Raw genomic sequence first — 20,588 nt, 5'->3', positions numbered from 1 at the left:
GTACATGTGATAACAAAGATAAATCTCAAACACATTCCGCCACATAAAAAAGACATTATATTGATTACAAAGGCTTATGCTGATTACAAATTATACTACTTTTATGTCACATTCCATTATGTTGCATTCTTTAAAAGGCAAAACCATAGAACCAAAAGTACATCACTGGTTACCAAGGGTTGAAACTGGGGGAGGTGGATTGACTGTAAAAGGAGAATGAGGGAAATTTTTGAGATGATAGAAATGTTTTATATCTTAGTTGTAGTGCTAGTTACGTGACATCATATATTGATCAAAACTCACTAGACTTTACCCTTAAAAATATGAATTTTATTTGGTATAACTTATTGTTTCTGTATAATGTCTCTGTTCCTTTCTGGCCTATGTTACTTTTGGGCTCTATCTTTGTGTAAAGGATCCCTTTTAACATTTAATATTTCTTGCAGGCCTGGTTTAGTGCTCACAAATTCTTTTAGTTTCTAATTTAGCACCCCGAATATATCATGCTAGTCCTTTCTGGCCTGCCAGGTCTCTGTGGAGAGGTCTGCTGCCAGTCTAATGTTTCTACCCTTGTAGACCTCTTGTCCCGAGCTGCTTTCAGGATTTACTCTTTGTCTCTGAGATTTGCAAGTTTCACTATCATATGTCAGGATATTGACCTATTTCTATTGATTTTGAGGGGGGTTCTCTGTGCCTCCTGGACTTGAATGCCTGTTTCCTTCCCCAGATTAGGGAAGTTCTCCACTATAATTTGCTCCAATATATCTTCTGCCCTCCTCTCTCTCTTTCTCTCTCCCCCTTTCCTCTTCTTCTGGGATCCCAATTATTCTAATATTGTTTCGCTTTATGGTATCACTTATCGCTTGAATTCTCCCCTCGTGCTTGAATTCTCCCCTCGTGATCCAGTAGTTGTTTCTCTCTCTTTTTCTCAGCTTCTTTATTCGCCATCATTTGGTCTTCTATATCACTAATTCTCTCTTCTGCTTCATTTATCCTAGCAGAGCCTCTATTTTTTTTATTGCATCTCATTAATAGCCTATTTGATTTCAACTTGAATAGATTTTAGTTCTTTTCTTTCTCTAGAAAGGGATTCTCTACTGTCTTCTATGCTTTTTTCAAGCCCTGCTAGTATCTTTAAATTGCCATTCTGAACTCTAGTTCTGACATCTTACTTATGTCCATAATGATTAGGTCCCTGGCAGTCAGTACTGCCTCTTGTTCTCTTCTTTGATGTGAGGTTTTCTGTCTTGTCATTCTTGCAGAAAGTGGTTGCTTTTCTATTTGTAGAGTTGCACCTATTCTTTTGGGTCTCTGGTTGAGTTCACAGGTGTTCAGAATGATTTTATAGCTATCTAGCTGAATTCCTGGGACCAGACGAAACTAAGGTCTCCTACTCCTCCGCCATCCTGGACTATCTCTCCTCAAAGCTGTTTTTTCAACCATTTCAAAGTTATATGTAGGAGGACTATTTTAGCCTTTCCTTATTTTTCTACTTTAGCCCATAAAATATGAACATTTGTCTTCTTGAAAGATTAAGTACACAATCCTTCATCTGAAACCCCTGGGGCCTAATGCATTTTCAAATTCAGAATTGTTTGACTTGTTAGAAAAATATTATGATGTATATACCATAAATTTTAAAATACTCCCAATAATGTGGTATCATATAATCAAATACATTGATACTACTTTTTTTTTTTTTTTTAGATTTTAAGTAATCTCTACACCCAACGTGGGGCTTAAATTTACAAACCCAAGATCAAGAGTTGCAGCTCTATTGACTGAGCCAGCAGGTTGCCCCCACACTGATATTTCTTTATTAAAACATGAATAGTCACATAAAGAGGCCTCAATAAGGAATAAAAATAGATTTATTTCAGTTCAAGTAAGGTTTTGGTCATCGAATGAAATGGCACAAACTTATTTTTATTTTTAAAATTTTTAGTATTGCAGAACTAAGGATGGTTTTAAGATAAGGATTTAAGTATTACAGAAAAAACCTTAGATCAGTCCTATCCAATACAGTGGCCTTGAGTGATCCATGGTTACTTAGATTTAAATTAAAGCTAATTGTAAGTATATGAAATGTAAAGTTTAAATATTAATTATTAAAACAAAAATTAAACCAGATCACAGAACTGTGTACATGGAAATTATAAATCCATAAATTATTAATAATGGTAAGTGAATTTGTAAAAGTTGTTAGATATAAAGTCATCAAAATAAAAAAATCAAATATATTTCCATATACCAAAAAAGTAGAAAAGGCATTTAAAAAAATTATACAATTTATAATAACATAAAAAATATCATTTATCTAGGAAAAACCTAAAAGATGTACAAGCCACTGCACTGAAAACAATATTGAAAAATTTAAAGAAAGCCCAAATAAATTGGGAGAATATACCATATCCCTGAAAGATTCAACATTCCAACATGTCATTTGTTTTCAAATTAATTTACTATCACCCTGATAAAAACCATTGCCAAGTGCTTTGGATAACTGACAAATTAATACTAAAATTTATTTGGAAATGTAAATAGCTAAGAGAAACCAAAACAATATTAAAGAAATAGAACAAATTTGGAAGACTTACACAGCCCGATATCAAAACCTATCATAAAAATGTATAGCCTCAAACTGGAAACAGCACAAAATCCTTTAAGCTGTCACATGTATGATTTTTGCATTCTCTCATCCATATTGGTAGAGGATTGAAACCATACTGTGAATATGAGAACTTAAAGAGCACTGAAATTAGGTGTAGGAGAGACACATCTTACCTTGGGGATGACATAGTTTCTGAATTTAATGTCACAGGTCACTGCATGAAGCAGGTTGTTTGGGACAAGGTCAATGTATCTCTGGATCTCATGCAATACTGCATTCGTGTAGGGCATGCGGCTCCTGTCTTGCATGCAAGGGGTCTGGTGTCTGCCAATTACATGGTCAATCTCTTCCTGGACTTTAGCTGATAAAACACAAATGAGACTGATGAAAAAAGAAACAAATGCATATACATTTACATGCCAATTCAGGTTATATGAACACTTTGAAGGTGTTCCAACATCATTATAAACATCAGTTATATGTCCAGAAGTACACCCTGCCCTCCATGCTGGCCATACCTGTGACTTTTGGGTGCTTCAGCAGTATCAGAAGACCATATCGTAGGGTGGTGCTTGTTGTCCCTGTCCCAGCTGCAAACAAATCAGCTGCAGTGTTTATCAAGTTTTCAGAAGTAAACTCCAACTGCTCATTGTACTTTTCCTAGGAATTATTTGATGCAATTATTTGCTGCTTTGCCAGCATATGTAATTACAATAAATCTAAAATAACACATGTTATAAAGTTAATCAAACTTAGAAACTGGAGAGTGCAGTGTTAAAATAACAACAATTGTATGGCATGGCAAATTGTATGGATTAGTTGACCCAATCTTCATTTCCTATTCCCTTACCCCTTGCTTGCCTACAAATTCCATTTCCTAGCCTCTTTTGCAACTACACTGGCAAACAACCGATTTCTTACCAATGGCCCATTTTTTTCCCTAAAGATTTTAATCTATTTATTTGAGAGAGAGCATGAGAGAGCGAGCACATGAGTGGGGGGGGGGAGAGGGGAGAGGAAGAAGCAGACTCCGCACTGAGCAAAGAGTCCAATGTGGGGCTAGATCCCAGGACCCTCAATCCCTGAAGGCAGCTACTTAACTGACTAAGCCACCTAGGTGTCCCCAATGGCCTATTGATGTCACTTTCTTTCCTTTTTCTTACTACATGTCTACACAGATATGTTGGTGGAGGCACTGTAGACATCATCTTGAAACATGATGAACATGAAGCCTACACGGTAATAATGCTAAAGAAAAATGGAAGGCACCCGAGTCCATGATACTTCAGGGCTACTGTACAAGTCCTGGACGGCCCAACATGAGATTCTCTATACCTGAGATAAATAAACCCACTATTTCTTTAAAACATTGTTAATTGGGTTTTCTTTTGTTGGTAGGCAAACCAATCCTAACTGATAGAAATGAGTAAATTAGGGCCGTATCTTAAAAAATGGTATAAGCCAGGATCAAGAGTTTGCAATACTCTTCTTCTGTTATAGAATTTATGTGGATTCTATATTGCCTAAAAACTCATTATGAAGTTGAAAATGTGCAAAAGCTAACATGGCAGCACATCCTAGAACAGACTGTAGTGAGAATGGATTTACAAAGACAAATGGGGGCCAGCCGCTATGGTATTCCAGATGTAAGGTAGGAGGCAGTTTGGTCTAGGAAACAAGTACAGGAATTAATGCAGATACACAGAAGAAATATTACAGACATGAAGACAGAAAGTTTGGGCATTAACTGCCCATAAGGGATGAAGGAGACTGTAGGAGTAAGGCAAATGCTGAGAATAAGAGACTGAATAGAGATCTCATAAATTTTACGTAGGGAGAATAAAAGCACCTCACAAGGACAACTAACTAAAGTTGGTTTAAGGTAAGAGTGACACAAAATTGAAAACAATGGGGCCACTTGAAATACTGACTATGCAGGTCACTAAAATACAAAACAAAACAAAACAAAACAACCAAAACCAAAAACAAAACCTTCCTATCCAGTCCTCTAGGCCAACATTAGTTTAATAAGGTTCTTACAATCCCCAAGTGACCTGTGGCATGCCTAACATGTCATCAACTCCATTAAGACAGGCTTAATCTCAATAGCTGTACTTGCTAGACCCACTGGTAACATCAACGTCACACACTGTTCTAACCTTTCCAACCCAAAATTACTCTAAGGCCAGGAAAAAGAGTAGGGCACTTATAAACCATTATTAGCATTTCTTTTTTTTTTTTTTAAGATTTATTTATTTATTTATTTGAAAGAGAGAGAACGAGAGAGAGAGAGAGAGCACATGAGAGGGGGGAGGGTCAGAGGGAGAAGCAGACTCCCTGCTGAGGAGGGAGCCCGATGTGGGGCTCAATCCCGGGACTCCAGGATCATGACCTGAGCTGAAGACAGTTGCTTAACCAACTGAGCCACCCAGGCGCCCCCCATTATTAGCATTTCTATCTGTTGAAGTGAATTTGAAGAATCAGTGTTTACATACACATAGCTTATCAATTTTAGCCAATTTTATGCCTAAGTTTTCTTCTAAGAGTTTTATATTACATTTAGGTCTTTGATCCACCATACTTCCTCCCAAGATTAAATATAAAATTATCATATGACCTAGCAATTCTACCACCAGGTATACACCCAAGAGAAATTAAAACATAGGTATACACAAGGGGCGCCTGGGTGGCTCAATCATTAAGCGTCTGCCTTCGGCTCAGGTCATGATCCCAGGGTCCTGGGATCAAGCCCCACATCAGGCTCTCTGCTCAATGGGGAGCCTGCTTCTCCCTCTCCCACTCCCCTGCTTGTGTTCCCTCTCTCGCTGTGTCTCTCTCTGTCAAATAAATAAATAAAATCTTATAAATAAATAAATAAATAAATAAAGCATAGGTATACACAAAAACTTGCACACAAATGTCCATAGATGCGTTATTCATAAGAGCCAAAAAGCCAGGGGTGCCTGGGTGGCTCAGTGGGTTAAGCATCTGCCTTTGGTTCAGGTCATGATCCCAGGGTCCTGGGATCGAGCCCAGAATTGGGCCCTTCTCAGCAGGGAGCCTGCTTCTCCCTCTCCCTCTGCCTCTCCCCCTGGATTGTGCTCTCTCAATCTCTCTCTCAAATAAATAAATAAAATCTTTAAAAAAAAGCCCAAACCCAGAAACAATCAAAATGTCCATCAATCAAGGAGTGGATATATAAAATATGGTATTTCCACTCTGGAATATCATTCAAGCACGTAGAGGAATGAAGTGAAAGAAGCTAGAACAAAAGACCACATACTGTATAATTCCATTAATATGAAACACCCAGAATAGCAAATCTATAGAGACAAAGTACAGTAGTGATGCCTGAAAGCTGGAGGGCTTTGGGGACAGTGGAGATGACTACTCAAGCTTATGGGGCTTCTTTTGAGGGTGATGAAAACGTTTGGTAATGGATTGTGGTGGTGGTTGCACAACTCTGTAAATACACAATTACTGAATTATACTTGAAATGTGGGAAGGGTGTGGCAAGTGAATTATACTCAGTGAACATATTAAAAACAAGAAAAAAGGAATAACAAGCTAGAATCTAAATACTCTAATGAATTCCAGAGTAACAATGCAGTTTTTAAATATACTATTAAGGAAATACTGTTAATTGATATATGAGAGATGTCAGAGCCCAAGATCATTGGAGAAGCTTCCTAGCATTAAGGAAATCCCTCACAATATGTGCAAAATACAAAAACATTCATATAGGTGCATTCTTCTGGGAAGGTGTCCACACTTTGTGTGTGTTTCAATAAAACTTTATTTATAAAAACAGGTGACTTTTGCAAGTCTTTGATCTAAATAAAAGTGTGAGGGGAACAGAGTTGGCAAGCCACCATCATTTTTTAATATTACATAAAAACAACAAAAGAGGGAGCTCTATGAAGTTAGAAAAATATTCCTAAACCACACAATTCCCTTTAAAAGTTCCAGAAAACTAATTTCACATAAAAATAAACAGAAAATTAAGGTAAAATCTCATAAAAAGCTATTATTAAAAAAAAAAAAAAAGAGGGGTGCCTGAATGGCTCAGTCAGTGAAAGCATCTGCCTTCAGCTCAGATCATGATGCCAGGCTCCTAGGATCAAGCCCACACTGGGCTCCCCACTCAGTGGGGAGTCTGCTTCTCCCTCTGCCCCTCCCCCCAATCGTGCTCTCTCTCTCTCTTTCAAATAAATAAAATCTTAAAAAAAAAAAAAGAGCAGAATAACATTTTGCCCACAAAACAGCTCAAATTGTAACCTACTATTTTATTTTTTAAGTAAACTCTACACCCAGAGGAGGAGCAAGATGGTGGAGGAGTAGGAGACCTAAATTTCGTCTGGTCCCAGGAATTCAGCTAGCTAGCTATCAAACCATTCTGAACACCTACAAACTCAACAGGAGATCAAAGAAAAGAAAAGCAGCAACTCTCTGAACAGAAAAGCGACCACTTTCTGGAAGGTAGGACAGGTGGAGAAGTGAATCCAAGGCGATATTCAGAAGATAGATGGTGGGGGAGGGGCCTCCGTCAGCTGCTACCGGCAAGGGATAGAGCAACAGAGCATAAAATCGGAACTTTTAGAAGTCGGCTCCACTGAGGGATGTCGCTTCAGTGGCTAAGCACGGGGTGGAACCCTCGCTGGGACAGTGTGGTATCAGGACCCTCGGGGTCACAGAAAGACCGGGGGTGCCTGAGTGCGGCAGAGCGCCCAAGTATCGGAATGGGGAAGCCGGCTGCAAAGACAGAGCCGAGGTGCAGGCTCTCAGCTCGGGGTGGCCATAAACCGTGATCCACAGCACAGTCGGGCCACTGCTCCTCCAGCAGGGACCCAACAAGCGGCAGATCCGGGGATACCCCCCTTCCTCACCTGGGCAGAGCAGCGTGGGAGCACACCGCAGGAATCTGCTGGGTTTGGAGACTCCAAATGGGGTCATGAGCCAGAGATAGAAATGCTTGGTCACAGGCCAGGTGAGCATGGAGTGCGGCTGGAGACCGGGGAGACGGGAGTGACTGACTGCTTTTCTCTGGGGGCGCACTGAGGAGTGGGGCCCTGAGTTCTTGGTTCCTCTGGGGCCAGAGATTGGGAGGCCGCCATTTTCACTCTTGTCCTCCAAAGCTGTATGGAAAGCTTGCAGGGAACAAAAGCTCCCGAGAGCAAACCTGAGCAGATTACTTAGCCCAGCCCTGGCAAGGGTGGGGCAATTCCAGCCCCGGCAAAGACATTCGGGAACCACGGCAACAGGCCCCTCCCCCAGAAGATCAGCAAGAACAGCCAGCCAAGACCAAGTTTACTGATCAGTGAGAACTGCAAAACTCCAGGGCCAGGGGAATATAGCACATAGAATTCATGGCTTTTTCCCATGATTCTTTAGTCTTTCAAAGTTAATTTTTTTAATTTTTTTTTCTATTTTTAAAAAATTTTTCTTCTTTCCTTTTTCAACCAACATCTTATCTTACCAATTCCTTTTTAAAAATATTTTTTAATTTTCATTTTTACAGTCATATTCTATACCTTCACTGTATTTAACCTTATTTTTTGTGTATATATATAAAGTTTTTCTTTCTTTAAAATTTTGGGAGGCAGTTTCTTCTAACAGACCAAAATACACCCAAAATCTAGTGGGTGGCTCTGTTCTATTAACCAGCCTGATCATATTCTTTTTTTTTTTTTTCTTTTCTTTTCCCCCTGGTTTCGGGTCTCTTCTGCTTTGTTTAGTGTATATTTTTCTGGGGTCATTGTTACCCTTTTAGCATTTTGTTCTCTAATTCATCTATTCTTCTCTGGACAAAATGACAAAACAGAAAAACTCACCTCAAAAAAAAGAACAAGAGGCAGTACCAACTGCCAGGGACCTAATCAATACGGACATTAGTAAGATGTCAGAACCAGAGTTAAGAATGACGATTATAAAGATACTAGCTGGGCTTGAAAAAAGCATAGAATATACTAAAGAATCCCCTTCTGGAGAAATAGAAAGAACTAAAATCTAACCAAGTCAAAATAAAAAAGGCTATTAATGAGGTGCATTAATAAATGGAGGCTCCAGGGGTGCCTTGGTGGCTCAGATGGTTGAGCATCTGCCTTCGGCTTAGGTCATGATCTCCAGGTCCTGGGATCGAGCCCTGTGTCGGGCTCCCAGCTCAGCAGGGAGTCTGCTTCTCCCTCTCCCCCTGCCTCTCCCCTTGCTCATGCTCTCTTTCTCTGTATCTGTCTCAAATGAATAAATAAAATCTTTAAAAAAAAAAATGGAGGCTGTAACTACTAGGATGAATGAGGCAGAAGAGAGAATTAGTGATATAGAAGACCAAATGATGGAGAATAAAGAAACTGAGAAAAAGAGAGATAAACAACTACTGGATCATGAGGGGAGAATTCGAGAGATAAGTGATACCATAATAGAATATTAGAATAATTGGGATCCCAGAAGAAGAAAGAGAAAGAGGAGCAGAAAGTATATTGGAGCAAATTATAGTGAAGAACTTCCCTAATTTGGGGAAGGAAATAGGCATTCAAGTCCAGGAGGCACAGAGAACCCCCCTCAAAATCAATAAAAATAGGTCAACACCCCAACATCTAACAGTAAAACTTACAAGTCTCAGAGACAAATAGAAAATCCTGAAAGCAGCTCGGGACAAGAGGTCTATAACCTACAATGGTAGAAACATTAAATTGGCAGCAGACCTCTCTACAGAGACCTGGCAGGCCAGAAAGGACGGGCAAGATCTATTCAGGGTGCTAAATGAGAAAAATATGCAGCCAAAAACACTTTATCGAGACAAGATGTCATTTATGATAAAAAGCTTCCAGGAGAAATAGAAACTAAAAGAATTTGTGATCACCAAACCAGCCCTACAAGAAATATTAAACGGGGTCCTCTAAGCAAAGAGAGAGCCCAAAAGTAACATAGACCAGAAAGGAACAGAGACAGTATACAGAAACAGTCACTTTACAGGCAATACAATGGCACTAAATTCATATCTTTCAATAGTCACTCTGAATGTAAATGGGCTAAATGACCCAATCAAAAGACACAGGGTATCAGATTGGATAAAAAAGCAAGACCCATTGATATGCTGTCTGCAAGAGACTCATTTTAGACCCAAAGACACCTTCAGATTGAAAGTGAGGGGGTGGAAAACCATTTACCATGCTAATGGACATCAAAAGAAAGCTGGGGTGGCAATCCTTATATCAGACAAATTAGATTTTAAACCAAAGACTATAATAAGACATGAGGAAGGACACTATATCATACTTAAAGGGTCTATCCAACAAGAAGATCTAACAATTTAAAATATCTATGCCCCTAACATGGGAGCAGCTAATTATATAAGCCAATTAATGACAAAATCAAAGAAACACATCAACAATAATACAATAATAGTAGGGGACTTTAACATCCTCCCCACTGAAATGGACAGATCATCTAAGCAAAAGATGCCCCTAACATGGGAGCAGCCAATTATATAAGCCAATTAATGACAAAATCATAGAACACATCAACAATAATACAATAATAGTAGGAGACTTTAATAACCTCCTCACTGAAATGTAGATCATCTAAGCAAAAGATCGACAAGGAAATAAAGGCTTTAAATGACACATAGGACCAGATGGACTTCACAGATATATTCAGAACATTCCATCCTGACACAACAGAATACACATTCTTCTCTAGTGTACATGGAACATTCTCCAGGATAGATCACATCCCGGGTCACAAAATCAGGTCTCAACTGATACCAAAAGATTGGGATCATTCTCTGCATATTTTCAGACCACAATGCTTTGAAACTAGAACTCAATCACAAGAGTAAAGCTGGAAAGAACTCAAATACATGGAGGCTAAAGAGCATCCTACTAAAGAATGAATGGGTCAACCAAGAAATTAAAGAAGAATTAAGTAAACTCTACACCCAATGTGGGGCTCAAACTCATGGCCCTGAGATCAATAGTTGCATGCTCGGGATGCCTGGGTGGCTCAGTTGGTTAAGCATCTGCCTTCAGCTCAGGTCATGACCCCAGGGTCCTGGGATCGAGTGCCACACCAGGCTCCTTGCTCAGTGGGGAGCGTGCTTCTCCCTCTGCCTGCAGCTCCCCCTGCTTGTGCTCTCTTTCACTCTCTCTCTCTGACAAATAAATAAATAAAATCCTAAGGAAAAAAAATGAGTTGCATGCTCTAGGTGTCCATACTTTTAATCAGATTCTCAAATCAGCTGATCACCAGAAAGATAAAAATCATTGCCCTAATAGCAGAGAAAGCAGAGCATGGAAGTATTTGTTTCTTCCCTCTTCCAGTTTCTTCAAACCATTGCACCACCTTCCTCACTTCATTCCACCTAGAATACATGATTTGAGCAGTCCAGCTGAAATCCAGGGACAATTCTTTGACAGTCACCTTCATCAGCACCTTTGACTCCTTGCCATGTTAGCCTACTCATCGGTTTCTCATTTCTGCCCAGAGCTACAAAGTGATTGGATAAAGTAATGATGGCCTCAGATGAAGGAATTTCCTTCTCTAGAATTAGTCTTTACAATGCATTCTGGATTCTGCCTCTCCTCAGTTCAAGGAGGATGTTGCTTCTATACAAGTGTCCTTATGGCATTACATTACTTTTGTCACACGATTTCCAGCTTGACCCCATCACTCATCAAATTCACTATTCAGATTTACTATCTGAATCTTTCACTCCTTGGTTAAATTTCTCAAATAGGATATCTGTTCTTATTACTAAAATCTCCCATACAGTCCCTACTTATCCTCTCCTCCAACTAAAACCAGTCTCTATAGATCTCTGAGATGTGACAAGATGGACAATTTGATTTTATTTCAGGATCCTCTGTATTTCCATGGTCCAGACTTCCATCAAGCCAAAGTCAAGAAATGAAAAATCTCACAGATAAGAAAAATCTTATCATACAGATCATTCTACAGGACTCCCAGGATAATTTTCCCCAATAATTATTTGCATCCCACTCTTGTTCTGGCTCATACATCTACCTGATCAAATCAAAACTCTTCATGCCAACATTCAGGCTTATAGTTATTTGGCAGACACCAACATCCAACTCTGTATCTGTCCAAATTCATTTTTGGTTACATTCAGTGAAGATTTCCCTTTTCCACCCATCTAATCTCTTTGCTGACACGCACTTCTGAACTTCTCATCATACCATTCTACCAATCTGAAATTCCCTCCCCTATTCCTTATTGCAAACATTTGAAGATCTACATCAGCCCTCAGGACAAGCAGGAAGCCCAGCTAGATTAAACCTTTCCTCCTTACTCTCCCACACGCTGTGACCTGATCACATATACCTTCATTGTATGGCTCAATATTTTGTAATTTCTAACTTGTCTGTGTTTTTATTTCCCCTAAAGTGTATATTCTCTTTCTCTTCAGGTAGAAACTTAACAAATAGGTTCCACGTATTCTAGTTATTTAACAATTCAATCCTAGATTGAATGATGCTCCATGATGCTTAATCCAAATCCATGCATACCTAAGTACCTAAGTGTCAGTCAAGCATTTCTTGCCTGACAATTTAAACATCCTCATAAGTACAGATCTAATCAGTAAACAAGAAAAATGCAGGCAAACAAATAACGGATCTATAATTAATATTTTACCTGTTCCATTTTCATCAGGAAATAATCAATGAAGTCCCGAGGATTGTTAATGTCCAAGGATTCTTGGTGTTCTTTTATTTTCTCCAAAATGTAATTTTTTACAAAAACAGAATTTTTATACATTGTATTATGACTTCCTGGGAGATAATCAAGGAGAGCGGGGAAGCTATTGTAGACCTTCAAGATTTTAAAAAAATTATTAAATTTAAAAACATGTATTGAAGACATATATAAGACAATATATATGACATATATAAGACAAGCAAAACAAAACAAAACAAATCTCAAGGAGGGGGAAGAAGCTCATTTCCACAGTTACCACATTATAATATCCAAAATGTCCAGTTTTCATAAAAAAAAAAATAAGATGAAGAAAAAATGGTCTCTGTCTTCTGGGGGAGCATTTTATATTGTGCGTATAAAGTAATTCTCTATGCTCATAGAGATATCTGAGGGAGAAAACTATGACCAAATGATGAAATATGACAATAATTTCCTATACTCACACATCAACCTTACAGTATTATTTTTTTTTAAGATTTTATTTATTTATTTGAGAGAGAGAATGAGAGACAGAGAGAGCATGAGGGGGGAGGGTCAGAGGGAGAAGCAGACTCCCCGCCGAGCAGGGAGCCCGATGCGGGACTCGATCCTGGGACTCCAGGATCATGATCTGAGCCGAAGGCAGTCACTTAACCAACTGAGCCACCCAGGCGCCCCAACCTTACAGTATTAAAGCATCTTTACGTCAATTCTCTTTTTTCTTTTATATTAATTCTTCCCTACAACCGTGAAACATAGAACGCCATGAATTACTATGATTCACATTTTATAGATGAAGACTGAGTTTAAGGGAGTTTGGACAACCTGATATATAGCACAAAGCTACTCCATCATCAGTGCTTCCTGGCAGCATCTGTGGTCCCAAACATTTTCTCTGCTTAAAGGAGATATTCTCTTCCTTCCTAGATTAGCATATTTCTGCTAAGTAATGTGATGAAGAGGTCACTAAGTGTGAGTGGAGGACAAACCTTGTGGGCAATGGGAACATTTCAGCAAGGGCCTGGATGCCCATTGAGTGCTATGGACATGTTTCTGGGCAGTCACCAAAACTGGACTTTGGGATTTAGTGGAAAAACCACAAGCCAGGGAGTCAATAGGCTTCAATTCCACCAGCTCCATACTTGGACATTTGTCTTCTTGTCTGTGAAATAAAGGTTTCGACTGTTTCCCAGATGCACACTCCATGACGCTTGCCCTGGGCAGGAGTGTGGTATTCAAAAATTCACTTCACTGAGTATGACCAGTGAAAATGTCAGACTAGACAGCTCCAAAGGCAGGACACTCCAAAAAAAGGCTGAAAATTTTGGCAAAAACCATGAGAATCAACTTGTCACAACTCTAGAAAACAAAGGCTTATAGCAATCAAGTGAATGCTGAATCAAGAAAAAGGCAACTTGAAAATGGTGGAAAAACTTTGTGGAATTTTTAATTTACCTTTTTCCCACCTCCTTCCTCAGTTTGGCAGTGGTCTTAACAAAGGTAGCTTCTTGTATGGGATTCTGGTTTCTAGTGCAAGAGACTAGAGCAGACCTTAAAAAAATTGTGTTTTCTCTGTTGCAACTTCTCTGGGGTAATCTGAAGGACTGACACAGACTCTTGTCTTTGTTTCATCTAACCTGGAATGCAGGGTGGAAAGCAGCAGGCCTGCCTCAAAAACTCTGTAAGGCAAATGAATAACTCACAGCCTCCTGGGGCAAAGACTAGTTAAGGCATATGATAGAGCACCAGAATCCTGGGAAGAAAAGCTGGGGCGAGAGTATCTTCTGGAAATTAGGGCGTTCAAATGTACCCATGTATACTGAGGAATTTACACATTTTAAAATTTAGAAAGCAGGATATAGGCTAAAAAAAGACCTCAGAAGACCCTAGCTTTCACCTCTGGCTGATCTTGGCTCAACGTAAGCAACAAGACTGAGAAAGAACTGAAAACAGTCTGATGAAAGCACTGAAGGAGTGCCCCAGCCCAGAACCAAATTTGGAAGAGTTCGTTCATTTGTTCGTTTGTTTTTTGTTCGTTCATTCATTCCTCCCTCCCTCCCTCCTTCTCTCTCCTCTCTCTTTCTTCCCCCACCCCCCTTCTCTCCCTTCTTTTCAGCTCCTCACATTCAAGGAAAACTCCATTAAAACACTAGCTAAACACAAGTTAAAGGACAGAGATTTCAGAGACCACACATGACAAAGAAGAAGAGACTTAGCAAACACGGTCCAGAAAAGTCACAAAATAAACAAACATCTATAGCCTATAGAAAGCAAAAAGGGAAACAAACCTATAGCAAGCAAAACAAACAAAACAAAACAAATCTCAAGGAGGGGGAAGAAGCTCATTTCCACAGTTACCACATTATAATATCCAAAATGTCCAGTTTTCATTCACTTCACAGCATGGTCCATACAGAATTTGGATTTGTCAGAAAAAAGAGAGGATCTTGAACTCACATGGATCCATGGGGAGCTCAAAATCCTGAAGTTTTCATTAAATCTCTTGAGGAAACCAATTAAAGTCTGATCTGTATAATCAAAACGATGCTGGAAAATAACGGAGCAGATCACATTGCAGGAAGCACAGCCCAGGACAAAAGTGGGATCACAGGGTAAGGCTAAAGAACAGGAAAGATTTAGAAAATACCATTAAAAAAAACATATAAAAATCTTTGTTGTTGATAATAGGTAAAGGTAATTTTAGAATCTCTAAAGCAATAGTTACCTAGGAATCCCCTTTCCAGCAAAAATTTCAGCATGCTTAAAATCAACACATCACTTTTCCCTTAAATGGGAAGTCCATTCCATCCTAGTTTTGTTTAGTAATAGTCTTCCAAATACTCTAGATCACTACTTATGTTTACTTGATTCTGACCCAAGGTGACTATTATTTTGAAGAGCAAAAGAAAAAACTTTAAAGAAGCCACTTTTAAAAACACCTAATGGGGGCGCCTGGGTGGCTCAGTTGGTTAAGCGACTGCCTTCGGCTCAGGTCATGATCCTGGAGTCCCAGGATCGAGTCCCGCATCGGGCTCTCTGCTCGGCGGGGGGTCTGCTTCTCCCTCTGACCCTCCTCCCTCTCATGCTCTCTGTCTCTCATTCTCTCTCTCAAATAAATAAATAAAATCTTTAAAAAATAAAAATAAATAAATAAATAAATAAAAACACCTAATGGGGCACCTGACTGGCTCAGTAGGAGGAGCGAGCACGTGACTCTTGATCTTGGAGTCATGTATTCAAGCCCCACCGTGGGTATGGAGATTACTTAAAACGAATAATTAAAATAAATAAATAAAAGCACCTAATAATTCAAGTTATCAATGCAGAATCACACCTGTCTGGTAAGCTTGTACACTCCTGTAGGAAGGAAGAAACAGCTAGGGACCTGGAAACCTTTTTTAGACAATGAATACTTGAAGTGAACTATGTGTAAAATCAGCAGAGGAAAAGATTAAAGGATGGAAGATGATGGGAAAATTCAGGTATTTTGATGGAACAAACATAAAAAAGCAAAAGCTATCCATGTTGTATGAGAAGAAAAACTAATATAAATGAATTAAAATTATAGTACAGATTTGTTTGACTAAGATAGAAGTAAAATAAGAAATCTTCATTTCAAACTTAAATCCAGCTAAGGCAAAGAAAAAGGTTAAATTGTTAAATACAGTTCTAGGGTGCCTGGCTGGCTCAGTAGGTAGAGCATGTAACTCTTATCTCAGGGTCATAAGATCAAGCCCCACGTTTGGCATGGAACTTACTTAAAATATAAAAAAAGGAAAAGGCAATAAATGGAGTTCTTGTATTTCTTTATTGCAATATAGAAAATAATTTTCTTCTCTAGGAAATAGTGTCCATCATCACCAATCAGGCCTCACATTTACTTAGACAGCCTGCCCTCTTGTGGAATTCTGGAGTATTTCTATAGACAGCCATTCACAGAAGACCATAGTTATAAAATTTTTAAAAAGATTTTATTTATTTATTTGACAGAGGGGGAGCGAGAGCACAGCAGGGGGAGCAGCAGAGGGAGAAGCAGGCTCCCTGCTGAGCAGGGAGTCTGATGCGGGGCTCGATCCCAGGACCCTGGGATCATGACCTGAGCTGAAGGCAGACGCTTAACTGAGCCACCCAGGTGCCCCTAGTTATAAATTTTTTAACTGGACTATCATTTAGGTCAATTCTATCATTTTACAGATAAATTAAAGCAGAGGAAAAAATTTTTAGTGAGAAATATTTAAATGAAATTGCTATAAGCAAATGATCAATAAGCTTTCTCTGCAAAAGGTTCCCAAATTCACATCATTGATGTAATTAAGGGTGACCAGAATCCAAAATGAGGAGACAATGAGAGGGAATTAAAAAATGGGAAACGTGTTTGGTTAACTGCTCCTATTCCAGACTCTTTTTTTTTTTTTTTAAGATTTTTTATTTATTTGACAGAGAGAGCATGCACAAGTAGGCAGAGGGAGAGGGAGAAGCAGGCTTCCCACTGAACAGGGAGCCCGATGTGGGACTAGATCCCAAGACCCTGGGACCATGACCTGAGCTGAAGGCAGACGCTTAACTGACTGAGCCACCCAGGTGCCCACAGACTCTTTTTCAGTTGAAATACTTGAGGCCACTAAGCTTTCAGAAAAACTTATTTTAGAAGGTAGGGGATAATTTGGGAAGGCCTTGAGATTTCTGTGTGTGTGTGTGTGTGTGTGTGTGTGTGTGAGATTCACAGCTAAAATCTGGTTTTTAATCTTTCACTTCTTTTGAGAGAATTTAAAAGCAGGGTAATTCGGAATCCAGACTGAAATTCAAATTCATTGTGACATGCACTTCATAGGTCACTAGAGCTGGCAGAGGTGGTTACATAATTACCATAAAAGTTCTAACCCTGGGCCTCCTGAGTGGCGCAGTCAGTTAAGTATCTGCCTTGAGCTCAGGTCATGATCCCAGGGTCCTGGGACTGAGTCCCACATCGGGCTCCTTGCTCATCGGGGAGTCTGCTTCTCCCTCTGCCTGCCGCTCCCCCTGCTTGTGTGTGCTTGCTCTCTCTCTAACAAATAAATAAATAAAATCTTAAAAAAAAAAAAGTTCTAACCCCAAATCCAGCTGTGTTTTAAAATGCACATGGAATTCTGTTTTTATTCAGATGATGAGGCCAATAGATAGGGAAGATAGCCATTGAAAAGAGAGTTTGTTACTCACAGTTCCCAAGAGGAGAAGTGCATCATACAGGGCCACATGGAGAAGGACCAAGGTAGGTCAGGAGGCAGGAGGAACAAGGGGAAAGCATGTGCCAGAGCCTTTACCAGGGTTTTCATGGGAAGGAGCAAGCAAGGCAGGGTAGGTATGCTGAGTAAATTTAGGTAGGTATGCTGGAGAGCTTGAATAGTTGCAGAGGGCTATGGGCTATAGCGGTGTTGACTGTTGTCCAGTAACTGCCCTGGGTTCATTTAGAGCAGGGAGAGTATTGGCTTGGTGTGTGAGAATTTGGTGAAGGAGGCAACTTGGGGGTATGTAAGACAAGCTTAAAGATGCGATGTTTGCTGTATCTAGTAAATAGTACCCCTAGGAGAGGAGGTTGCTCCCTGGTTCTGCAAGGCCCCTAAGATGTCAAAACATCACAAAATAGAGAAAACGTAAAACATGATTAATAGACCAAGAAAGGAGAGTAAAATAAGGAAAGCTGAAAGCCAAATAATAAGGAAGGCAGGGTAAACAGTTCTTAATGATAGCTGAAATCTAGTTAAATAAATCATTTTATAACCTGGTATTTGTGTAAGTCTCAGGATTATGCTATAGCATATATTTCTTAACATATATTGAACAGTATTAGAGTAAATAGGGAGCAACATCAAAAAACTCAAACTGATCATTTTAAAATAGTTGTTTACACTGGTGCAGCCACTCTGGAAAATAGTATGGAGTTTCCTAAAAAAAAACAGAACTACCCTATGATTCAGCATTTGCACTACTAGGTATTCACCCAAAGAATACAAAAACACTAATTCAAAGGGATACATGCACTCTGATGTTTACAGCAGCATTATTTACAATAGCCAAATTATGGAAGCAGCCCAAGTATTCATCAACAGATGAACAGATAAAGACGTGGTGTGTATGTGTGTGTATGTATACACACAAAACGAAATATTACTCAGTCATAAAAAGAATGAAATCTTGCCATTTGCAATGACAATGGATGGAGCTAGAGAGTATTATGCTAAGCAAAATAAGTCAGTCAGAGAAAGACAAATATCATATGATTTCACTCATATGTGGAATTTAAGAAACAAAACAAATGAGCAAAGGGAAAAAACGAGAGAGAGACAGAGAGACAAGCCAAGAAACAGACTTTTTTTTAAAGATTTGTATTTATTTATTTGAGAGAGAGAGCACACACTCAAGTAGGGAAAGGGCAGAGGGAGAAGGAGCGGCAGAGAATCTTAAGCAGACTCTGTGCTGAGTGCAGAGCCTGATGCGGGGCTCAATCTCATAACCCTGAGATCATGACCTGAGCTGAAACCAAGAGTTGGACGGCTTAACCCACTGAGCCACCCAGGCACCCAAGAAACAGACTCTTAACTGTAGAGAGCAAACTGATAGTTGCCAGAGGTGAGGTGGGTGAGTGGATGGGTGAAGTAGGTGATAGGGATTAAGGAGTGCACTTGTGATGAGCACCGAGTGATGTATCATTATATTGTACACTTGAAACTAATAAAAAAAAAAACTGTGTGTTAACTAACTGGAATTTAAATAAACTCTAAAAAAATAGTTGTTGAAAGGGAAATCCCAATTGATGAGGGCAGCACTAAAGATGCCTAAGCAATTATAACCACAAAAAGGTATCATTACTGGCCAGAAATGTAGACATGGGCCTTGGAAGAAACCCTCCAAAGATCAATGAAGTTGACCGAACACATACAGACCAACTAAGTAAAAAGCACATGTCACTGGTTACAGGTGCTCCATAAGGGTGTGATGAAGTCATTTCCACTGTGTCCACTTGACAAGTATCCCCTGGTGACAAGTTCTGAAATAGGTAACCCACATTTACACTACGGGAAAAATACCGTTCTCTAACTCGGAAAAAAATGGGTCCCCAAATGTACCTTCATGACATAATGATGTGGAAATAAACAAATTTGGGACAGAAAAGGATTAAATGACCTTTTATACCCACATTGTAGGCACAGTCATGAAAGGACACATAACAAGCATAGACACACAAAAGCTCCCTTGGCTCTTTCTGCTGCACACCCTCTGTCCACATGAGGGCCGAAATGTTTCCAAGGACATCAGTAGACGCGAGAATAGCCTGCCAAGGTCAGAGCTATAGAATAACCCACCATTGGTTTTTCTCAATTCTTCTACAAGGTGGCAGGCTTCCTCTTGAACTCGGCTCTCAAGGTCACTCTTCCCCATCCCCAAATTCCGCAGGGTCATGAGGGAGAAGCGCCGTAACTCCTTCCATCTCTTTCCACTGGTGAAAAGGAGTCCTACCAGAGAGGAAACAGAAACTGGGAGGGAGGTCCTAGGCAAGGAGGAGGAAGCTCATCCTTGGCAGCCTTGCAAATGGGCCGAGTTCTGCTGAGTTGCTCTTCAAATTCCAGTTCTCCATCCTTCCCAACCCCATAACCAGTGTTGAACGTGCGTACATGTACACGTACCGTGTCCTTTATTAAGTTTTTCAGCTATTGGGAAACTTCCTCTTGCAGAAAACTCTTCTCCCATATCAATCAGGGCTTCCTTCACTGCTTCATACCCATGCAGCACAACAGTGGGCTTCGTGCCAAGATACAGAGTGAATACAGGGCCATAGGCTTTTGAGAGCTAAGAAATTCAAAGGAAATGCATATATTAGCAATTTGTATTTTGTGCATGATTTTGTGTGTGTGTGCATGTTAAGCCTGATAACATCATCATACTGTCGACGTTTTTATTCTGCCCAAAATGGCTTCAAATATTTCTCGATCTTATATATAAATAAGATTGTTACAGCTGACACACACAGAGGGCCTCTGCTGTGACAGGCAATGGCCCGGGGGATGGGTACTCAGATTATTACAACTGATGATCACACATCAACACCTTGAGCTAGGTTTATTTACCCTGTTGTACAGATAAAGAGACTGAAGTTCAAAGAATAGAACATCCAAATTTCAACCCCACTTAGCCAACCTATTTTTTTTTTTAAAGATTTTATTTATTTATTTGAGAGAGAGAGAATGAGAGACAGAGAGCACGAGAGGGAAGAGGGCAGAGGGAGAAGCAGACCCCCTGCTGAGCAGGG

At 39.7% G+C, this 20,588-nt stretch overlaps 1 protein-coding gene across 2 annotated transcripts in view; it reads right to left on the bottom strand.

Moving 5' to 3' along the window:
- LOC123846699 (cytochrome P450 2C41) overlaps nucleotides 1–20,588 on the bottom strand; it is a 40,636-nt gene that overhangs the window by 7,507 nt on the left and 12,541 nt on the right. For both annotated transcript variants that reach the window (XM_064595051.1, XM_045878463.3), the window contains exons 2-7: nucleotides 19,966–20,128; nucleotides 19,645–19,794; nucleotides 14,762–14,922; nucleotides 12,263–12,439; nucleotides 3,130–3,271; nucleotides 2,785–2,972 (exon numbers count right to left, since the gene is read on the bottom strand). In XM_064595051.1, coding sequence (XP_064451121.1) covers nucleotides 2,785–2,972; nucleotides 3,130–3,271; nucleotides 12,263–12,439; nucleotides 14,762–14,922; nucleotides 19,645–19,794; nucleotides 19,966–20,029 — 882 coding nt within the window. In that variant the 5' untranslated portion in view covers nucleotides 20,030–20,128. The remainder of the gene's footprint in view (nucleotides 1–2,784; nucleotides 2,973–3,129; nucleotides 3,272–12,262; nucleotides 12,440–14,761; nucleotides 14,923–19,644; nucleotides 19,795–19,965; nucleotides 20,129–20,588) is intronic.

Source organism: Mirounga angustirostris, unplaced genomic scaffold (genome assembly GCF_029215605.1).
Source record: "Mirounga angustirostris isolate CCGP_5_RB_7025 unplaced genomic scaffold, mMirAng1.0.hap1 SCAF_6, whole genome shotgun sequence".
NCBI classification, from domain to species: Eukaryota; Metazoa; Chordata; class Mammalia; order Carnivora; family Phocidae; genus Mirounga; species Mirounga angustirostris.
The sequence above is the reverse complement of the archived record's forward strand: the minus strand, read 5'-3'. Positions and strand labels throughout refer to the sequence as shown.